Genomic DNA, 9,933 nt, shown 5'->3' with positions numbered 1-9,933 from the left:
TGGTAGTTAGGGAGTTCGACCCGCAATATACGAGTAGTGGGAGCGTTATAATGTGACGGTCAATTCCACTATTCGTTGGTAAAAGAGTAGTCCAAGAGTTGGCGGTGGATGGTGTTGACTATCTTCTTTCCCACTGCTAAATTAGGGACGGCTAACGCAGATATCCCTTGTGTAGCTTCATACGAAATTCCAAAACAAACCAAACCAATCAATGGGAGATAGATAACATAAAAGTTTAGTATACTGTATGTTTAGCTCAGGCTTAAGGTTTTTTTTTTTCTTTTACATCAGAACACTTAGGCTTAAAGTGTTTTTTTTTAATATATCTGAACACTCATGTTTAAAGTGTTTTTCTTTAAATATATCTGAACATTTTTATGCGATGATGTTTTTGAAACCACTTTCTTCCCAGAAATTAAAATTTGTGACTATAATAATTTTTAAAGAATATTTACGTAACAGGCTTGTGCTAAAAAGACCATTAATATGTTAAAAAACATACATGACTAGTAGAAGAAACATTTACGTTAACGTATTTTAGCTGTGGTAAAAAATATTTTAGAAAATTATATATGTATTTTTAAACCACCGCAAAGAACCTACAACAACTTAATTGTTATCGTTCGATAAAAACCTTAACAACACGTGAAATCTAACCACCAATTATGAAAACTTATTTACAAAGCCATAAGGATAATACATAAAAAGTTTACATACATGATTTTTGATTTATGATGATGATGTGATAGACTATATCAATTGAGTGAATTTTACATGCTTTGATCTTCAATCAAAATGGCGCCCTTCAATGAAAATTTTATCGATCAGTAAAATAGATAGGCTTTCTAATGAGTTAATAGTTTTTTATATATTTCTGGTGTATGAGACTAAAAAAATTCGTCTGCAGGTTATACAAACTTCTCAAAGAAAATATTATTGAGCACACTAAAGAACGTTATTAAAAATCTCAACAACATAAATGTAATAACCGATTATTTAGATGAATTATGATTTTTTATGTCAATAATTAGTCTTCTCTTTATATCAGTTTGATTGCTATATAAAGATATTTTATTTGTAGAATGCTACATGAGTAAACTAGTAACCTCTACATGACAAACTAATTTTTCCGAACACACGAGTAATTAATTTTTGCTTCATTACGAACAGCTAATATAAAGTATTATGCATAAATAGTTAAAATGGGATCGCTCATATGAAAACAGTTTTGCCTCCACCCGGTATCATAAAGAATAAGTCTTTATTTAGGTATATTCATGTATTTTTTTTACAAATTTCCATGTAGGTGTTATGTAAGTAATTAGTTGACGTCCTTGTAAAAATGACATGTGCTGTCATAAAGTTATAATGCTCTTCTTCTTATATAACGGCATGGTCAGGTGGTTAGGGATCTCGATTCGCGGGTTCGAATCCCCGTCCCACCAAACATGCTCACCCTTTCAGCCGTGGGGGCGTTATAATGTGACGGTAAATCCCACTATTGAGTAGCTATTGGGTAAAAGAGTAGCCCAAGAGTTGGCGGTGGGTGGTGATGACTAGCTGCCTTCCCTCTAGTCTTACGCTGCTAAATTAGGGACGGCTAGCGCAGATAGCTCTCGTGTAGCTTTGCGCGAAATTCAAAACAAACAAACAAACATTTTTCACTTCTAGCTGTTATTAACATCTTTGAATACCTTGTTGCTTATCAGACACAAGGCCAGATAGAGATTCTTTGAAAAATCCTCGCTGCATTTAATGTAGGAGGAAGCTATTTTGATGTTCAAGAACACGACTAATACGTAACTTTACTTTGGAAATGTGAAATGACTGATGGTCCCTGTGAGGCAAAATTTAATATTAAAAATTTTGGAAATATTTAGTTTTGTCTATTAGCAAAGGTTTTGGTTTCTTTGTTGTTAAGAAAAAATGGGCTATCTGTGCTCGTAGAACTTTATCGAAGAAATAAATAATTTTCGTTAGAAATAAATGGTCTGTACCTTGTATTTTTTACCGAATAATTAAAAAAAAACCCGCAAACAAAAGTAACAGCAGAGTCAATGTTGATTTTTTAATACTAGGGTGCTTTTTGACACACGTTTTTTGAAGAAACAAGACCCAACAATGGTCTAGTTCAAGTAAGTACCCTAATATTTATTTATTTTAAAGCGGATGGTTTTTGTCATTTATATCTTATAATATTGTTTTAGCGTTGTTCTCTTGTTGCGGGTTCTTTTATATTTTCTGTAGAAAATAATTCAAAATCTAGTCAACATAAACGATAACAATGCAGTTTGTTTACTCCTTTAATGTTTTTACAAGCTTAAACACTGTGGTAACTTTCAGGCCACATTTACAAATCGTGTTAACTATATCACACTGACGTAAAAATAAACTTACTTGTATAAAGTAACCTAATAACTGAGATAGCTAACACAAATCCAAATACTTCACACACTTGCTGAGAAACTCTACCGGCAAGAAATATCTTTCTTCTTTTCGATGCTTCACCGAACTTCGTATTTATAATCTACCCCGAGAATTTCTAGAAACTTTGACGTCAAATTGTTTTAAGAATTTTTCCATATCCTCAGGACATGGCAGAGTATTCGATTCCTCTATGATCCATTCACTGGATGAAGAATTATTGCTAATAACTTCTGGTATGTGTATTTCACTAATTGGAGGTGCAATGACCACCATTCTTGTTCCCACTGGAAGTTCAACCCCTGTTGTTGTAATTGCCATGTAGTGCATAAGGATTTCCTAGTAATATAGACTGTGAAACTATTTGAAGCTAGCCTGAACTCAAGTCCATGTCTCCACATGAAATAAGTTCCCAAAATGCACTTTTCTTCAGTGTAAATTACCCACTCATTATGAGGCACAGAGAAGCATCTTACAGTATGGGTAACTTTTAACTTCTCTTTTGCCGGAACTTTATGTTCAACTGCTGTTTACATCATTTCCCTTTCTTTCTCAGTCTGTGGAGGCAATTTTCCATCTTTCATTAACAAATTGTGATGAACAATTGTAGCTGTAGAACCAGTGTTAGTCACCACACTGCAAGGTTTTCCATCAATAAGCCCATGAACTCGTGGACGATTTTCCTCAAATAATGAACTTCTTTTCTCATTTTGAATAGATGGAAAATTTCCAGTTGTACCACGCTTCATAATTCCTGTTTTCTTGATGTATCATTAGCTCTGTGTTGTTCCTTTGGGCTCTATCTTCTTGGCTTAAAAACACCCATTGCTTTCTTACAGTCTCAGCATTAATAGCCACATTTCTCACAATTATAACAGTTATCCCTTTCTTTTATCCTTTGAGAAGATTTCTTATTCCATAAAGGCCCTTGCCTGCAGTTCCTGACAATATGCCCCTTCAATTTATATTTGAAACATCTAACGTCTTGTGGTTTACATTCTTTGTTCTGTTTGATTAGCTGTCTGATTATTTCTTTCAGTTCTCCTACAATATCGAGAGGGGAGTTGATGTTATTACAGAATCTGATAATTCCATAACTTCTAAATGTTTCCTTCAGTTGTGTATCTGGAACTTTAATGGTTTTAATTTCCATTGTTAACTGGAGAGCTTCATTTAACAATGTACGGTTACTTTGCTTCAGCTTAATTCTCATTACCATTGTCTGTTATGGCTTCTATAAATTGGTCATGTACCAACGAATCCATCATTTCACGAGGAATATCCAGGTAAGATAACTGATCAAGCTTATTCAAGCTCTCTGAAAGTGCAACTAAGGTCTCTTCTTTCCTCCTTACCCTCTTTTGGAACTTTGTTTTACGATACTTCATTCTGGTAAAACCCTTCAAACTTATTATATAAAGTGACTACCAATGCTTGACAGTTGTTACGGCTCTTCAGCTGGAATATTAATTAAGGTCGTCAAAGCTGGCTCTTTTAATTGGACAACAAGATGGCTTGTTGTTAACTTTTCCACCTGTCTTTTCAGTAAATTATTTCAAAATGAGCCTGCTATGAACTCCATGGTACATTTACTTCATAGTCCATTGGTCTATTGATTGGATGATTTTGAATTGGTTAGCTAAATTCTGAAATTGTATTTCTTAGTGTCATGGCTGGAGTAGTCCAGGAAAGGCCTTCAGTAACAGATGGTATAGCAGTGGTGGGAATAGGTTTAGCTAAATAAGTGCTCCTATTCCATATTTCGCATCAGATGGCATATGAAACTGGAACTCCTGAACTAATGCAGAAAGAGGAGGGCTGGTTTAGTTTTACATTTAATAATTCATTTTACAAATGTTTTATTCTGTCACTGACGTTTTTGTCTACCTCAATGATGCTCTTTTCTATATCGTTAATGTCTTTCTTTATTTCACTTTTGACTTTGTTAATTTTGTCAGTATAGTTTTGCTGTACTTGAATTTTGTCTTTGAAGCTGCTATGAACTTTCATTTGTTTAAGATTGTTGTTATAATCTCTCTGTGTATTCGTATTGGCTCCTTATATCAGATTCATTTTCGATTCTAATTATTCTTTGAATAGTACGCCTGTTTCTTTTAGTCAAAGTTCCATTTTATATCCACCAAAATTAACCCACTTCTGACACCAATATTGTAACGTTGTTCTCGTGTTGTGGGCTCTATAAAATTATCTTGTGAAAATAATTCCATATCCAGTCCACGCAAATGATAACAAATTAGTCTATTTCTTCCTTAACGTTTTTAGAAGCTTCAACATTGTGGAACTTGTAGATCATGTTTACAGATGATGCCAACTGCACTATCCTAAGCTAAATAATAAACTTGCTTGTATAATTTCTCCACTGAAACGAAAAAACACTGTCTGATTCATTCTACTGGCTTGAATCAATTCTACTGTCTTCTCAAACCTTGTTTTCAATGCTTCACTGCACTTTGTGTTTATAATTTACTCTCGAATTTAATAGAAAATTTAACATCAAAATGTTTTAGAGCTTTCTGGTGTTATAGACCTATTTTATTATATTTTTCGACCTCAAATTAATCATTTCACCCGCAGCTCCCTCTAATAAATAAAAAATACAGTATTAAAGCATAGCTTATAATAATATTAGAATGCTTAATTGCCAGATTAAAACAGTTAGCAAGCGTTATGTTATCTTCCAAAAAGTATCTAGTATTTGCAAAATAAAGTTTCAGTAAATATTATACAGAGATGGATTTCAAACACAAAGAACAACTAAATAACAAATATACACAAATTTTCGATTAGAATGATATCATTCTTGATACAAAAAAGTGAATATTTTGTAAACTGGCTCGCTTGTAGTTCAGAATTGAATTCTAACTGGTTGCTAGAGCAGAGAGACGGGTCAAAGCAAAACATATCCACACTGGACAAGAACAAATCAGGATTAATACTTACACACAGAACAATTGCCAGATCAAGAATAGTGAAGCTATCAAGTCCCACAGGCCTAAGATTAGCTATGTCAATTATCATTGCCATTACACATATTCAAGAGATATAAATTCCATCTCATACCAGTTTGTACAAGTCTCTGCACCATTCCTTGGAATGAGTATAGTTTCACTTCTGGAGGGCATGATATAGAAATATGGCCAAGAAGCATAAGCCTTAATGAGCAAAACATACAAATCACCTGTACAAAAATTTTGAAAAATTACCTGAATATACCTAAATAAGCATATAGTGTATTCTTAAAAGTTATACCTTATTGTATTGTATCATATCTTACTGTGTTTCGATTTTTTTCGTAGCTTTCTTAATTTTCTCTACACTAGAATATGTTATGATGACTGAAATTTATTAAGTGTTTTACTTAGTTGGAATTTCTCTACACATGTTGTAAAACCAATCGTACTATCGACGACCATCTGTGGTTCGAGAAGAATAGAAGAGGCCATCATCATGATGAAATCTGCTGTGGCAATGAGTCACAGCCCTTTGCATTTCGTTATCATGGTCAGCGAAGATGTTAACCTATTGGTAATGAAAAAGGTAATGAAACTGGCTGATCGCCATGAAAACCTATATTTTTTCTGATAAAACATTTATCAGTTGTTATCTTTAGTTTATAAAACTGTTAAAATCCGTCAAAGGCTTCAACACTTATGGGTAAAAGTTTCTAATTAGAATTGAAATTTTATGTATGATGGACACTAAGTCTTTCTGCAAAAAGTCACGAATGATAACTTAGTTTATTATTGTTTATGTATAAAGATTTTTCTTTCTTTCTTTCGTCGAAGGAAAATATTAATTAAAAAATAATATTAAGAATGATTTATTCAATGTCACGAATCTCCTTAATTGTACTCATGGTCATTCATTATAAAGTATTAACTCATAGATTTAAGTTTCAAAAGTGCAAATTTATGACGTTGACAATTTTTACAACAAAGGTCCATGTATAATATTTGGCGCATGTTCTGTTCATGAGCGACATGCGCTGAAACTATTCCAAATGTGCCTAAACTTACAATGAACCGCCTGCACTGAAATACCAATACTTACTGTTAAAGTTGGCTCACTTCCTATATACTACATTATGTGTGCTCATAAGATGTAGACTGCAGACCCATCATTTTTATTTTATTTTTTGTCTATACCACCTCTGCTACATCCCCGGAAAGAGGCTGGTATCATCCTGTTTCTGTTACTGAGTGCTTTTTCAACATTTTAATTTAACATTTAATTGTTTTCTCGATAAATTACTGGAGGTAGTTTTGGTTTTCGTTGAATTTCGCGCAAAGCTACTCGAGGGATAGCTGCGCTATTTGTCCAAATTTTGTGGTGATAAACTAGAGGGAATGCAACTAGCCAACATCATCCACCACCAAATCTTGAGCTACTAGAGTAGAAGGAAAGTGAATTAATGCATCTTTGAATAAATTACTTGAATAACTTTTTAAGATATTGTAAAATAAACCATCACAAAGATGCATTAATTCACTTTCCTTCTACTCATATATACATATATTTGTGTGTGCGTGTTTGTGAGTACTACTTTTATATCACGTTCTTCTGTTAAGAAAATATAATCTCAAAATTGTGTTCTTTTCAGTTAAGTCACATTCAGCTGGCAGCCATGACGACGGTTACGTATGAAATACACCTTATAACATATCCAATAGACGTGACAACAGCCGACTGGGTGGAGATGTTCAAGTGTGGCTCTACTCAAAGGCTGTTTTTAGGGGTAAGGCATACAACGTATATCACAATCTGTTACAAATATCAGTTAGAATATGCTCAAACTTTTACAGAGCAAAAAGTAATCATAAGATTATTTAAAATCAAAGGTTATCTTTTCTTAGTTGGAGTTTCACGTCTTTTTCTCTTTTTAATTTCTTGGATATTTAGAATAAGTTTTTCAAACTGAATAACATATTTTATATGTTATTCATTTACGTCTTTAGGCTCTTTAGAATAATTCTTGTTTGTTAAAGAACATGAACAATACCAAGTGCATATTTTACCATTTGGTATGCGGTAATTTTGGAATCTTAAAACAAAATATTAGGTGCTTGCGTTGTTGTAATTTTCTTTTAACTATGACACTTGGGTGTGAAACATGTTTGCTAACAATAATCACTTCACAACTAAAACGAAAATACAATTAGGTGAATAAATAAGCGAGTTCCGCTTATAAATAATTGTAATAAGAGTAATTGAGTAATCAGTGCATGATTTAATCAACCAGTTAATTCATTGCTTTCGTACTGAGTTTTGTTTCGATAGAGATATGGAAATATACATCTACATAATTGGAATTTTTGTTAGATGAATATTATTTGTGAAATTATGCATTCCAATGAACGATGGTGTGTAATTACAGCACTCCAAGTGGCGGATTCGATAGAAAGCAGCTGTGTTGCTGCTGTTTAAGCAGGATGATACATAAAGAGCCTCTGCATATATCCATATATAATACTCTTTTGTATATGTATATGAACAAAAGTTAATAAAGTAATTGGCATCATTCTCTGTTTTGATCTGTGTTTAATAAACATACGAATTATCGATTTCTATAAACTTTCATCCTTTCACATCATGAGCATTATTTTGTTTCTTTCCAATATATATTATATCTCCTGAATTTTTCCACACTCTTTACTTTTCCAGCATCTCCCCACATCAAGTAAACTCGTTTATCAAGAGAAAGCATGATAATTCAATTTTAACATTGTAAAATATGCGTTCACTAACAGATTTAGGGAATATAACTTTCACAGTAGTTTTCCCTGCTGTAGTATACCCAAACAATATTCTAGAATTATCTGTATTTCATGTTGGTAAAGAGTGCGAAAAAGTAGTCAGATGTGGAGCAGAAAATCTTCTGGAAAATGTTCTTCAAGGTAATGACACTTGCTCGAAGGGTTTGTTTGTTTTGTTAGTAAAAACAAATTACACAATACAATGAGCTTTCTGTGCTTTACCCACTGTGGGTATAAAACGACAATTTTTAGCATTATAAGCCCTCATGTTTACCACTGAGTCACTGGGGGGGGGGGTCGCTCAAAGGGAGATTGCAAATTTAAAGTGGATGATGAAACTAGAATGAAGACCAAGAAGAGAGAGACAGGAATTTAAGGAAGTATTTTAAAAGTTTATAGTGTTGAGCTGCTTGTTTTTAGTATTATTTTATTATAATGATTATTCAGCTTTGATAGCTTAATTTATGGTTTTATGACTAACGAGCATTAAATATTGAAGCTAACATCTAGTGTTTGTGAATGTTTTGTAAGGAAGATATACTGTGTTATTTCTTTAATTAACAGTGTTGATTAGAAAGTTTCAAACATTTTGACTAATTAATTTAACATTTTCATTATTATATTTTTATTATAGAGATTGTTTGTCATTGTTAGCTTAGTATATGGATTTATGAGTAACCGATATACACTGGGCTGGCCAAACTCTTGAGATATATTGGGTTTGCCGCGGAAAAGATTGTCAATAGCGAGGATACCCAACAATGCATTCTAATCATTATAAGTAAAATAGTTTGAACAGTTTATTTTATTGGTTATGCTAATTACTGGAGGTATTTCTGTTCTGATCTATGTATGTAGCTTGCTTTGATTAGAAGTTAGTATTAATTTAGTAAAATAAATAATGCAAATTCCAGTCCACTTAACAAAACTCTCATTTTTAGAACATATAGCTATACTGTCAGCGTAGCCAATGTTCATTGATAGCCCTGATTTTACAAATAAACTACATCTAATCATAAAGTCCATGTACTTTATAATTCTGTATCTTCATGAAGACAAACTAAATATTCATACTACTGAACTACATGAATTGTGCTGGCTAAATAAAATGCAGTTCAAAGAAACTTCTAGATTAAACATAAATGCTATAACACTACCTCCTCCCTGTATTGTGAAGTCTCTTGAACAAAGAAATTAATGAGATAATAACTTTGCCTACGTGAATATTTCACATCATATTTCCTACATATTAGTTTTAAAGTGACTACTTATTATTTCCTTTGGTGCTAATGAGCTACTAATTCATCAATGTTTTCCAATGTTAATCCAGGATTGACACAGATCTCATAGTTTATTGTTTTCATGACCTTAATGATGATATCCTTATTCTCCATATCTATGAGAACTATTTTAACCAATAATTTGTCACGACAAAGTGGAGTGTTGAGATCTACCATTCTCCATTCACTGGACCTAAAGATGTTCCTAGCAAGTTTTAATATATGGTCTTATGCATAATAATCTATCCTACATGTCATTGAAAGTTCAAACTCTGATCTTGTAATGTTCGTGTAGTGCACAGAGATTTTCTAGTAATATAGTGTGAAACTGTTGATGTGATTCTAACTTAACAATAAGTGTTTCTGAATGATGTAGCCATCACCACCCACCGCCAACTCTTGGGCAACTCTTTTACCAACGAATAGTGGGATTGACCGTCACATTATAACGCCCC

General features: G+C 32.9%; 1 protein-coding gene across 1 annotated transcript in view; it reads left to right on the top strand.

Annotated features, from left to right (window-relative positions):
• Positions 1-9,933, top strand: part of LOC111086148 (glucoside xylosyltransferase 1-like) — a 25,457-nt gene that overhangs the window by 3,925 nt on the left and 11,599 nt on the right. The window contains exons 2-4 of the mRNA XM_022387831.1: positions 2,079-2,135; positions 5,808-5,982; positions 7,046-7,180. Coding sequence (XP_022243539.1) covers positions 5,893-5,982; positions 7,046-7,180 — 225 coding nt within the window. The 5' untranslated portion in view covers positions 2,079-2,135; positions 5,808-5,892. The remainder of the gene's footprint in view (positions 1-2,078; positions 2,136-5,807; positions 5,983-7,045; positions 7,181-9,933) is intronic.

The sequence above is a fragment of the Limulus polyphemus genome, unplaced genomic scaffold, assembly GCF_000517525.1.
Source record: "Limulus polyphemus unplaced genomic scaffold, Limulus_polyphemus-2.1.2 Scaffold882, whole genome shotgun sequence".
Classification (NCBI taxonomy): domain Eukaryota; kingdom Metazoa; phylum Arthropoda; class Merostomata; order Xiphosura; family Limulidae; genus Limulus; species Limulus polyphemus.
The sequence above is the reverse complement of the archived record's forward strand: the minus strand, read 5'-3'. Positions and strand labels throughout refer to the sequence as shown.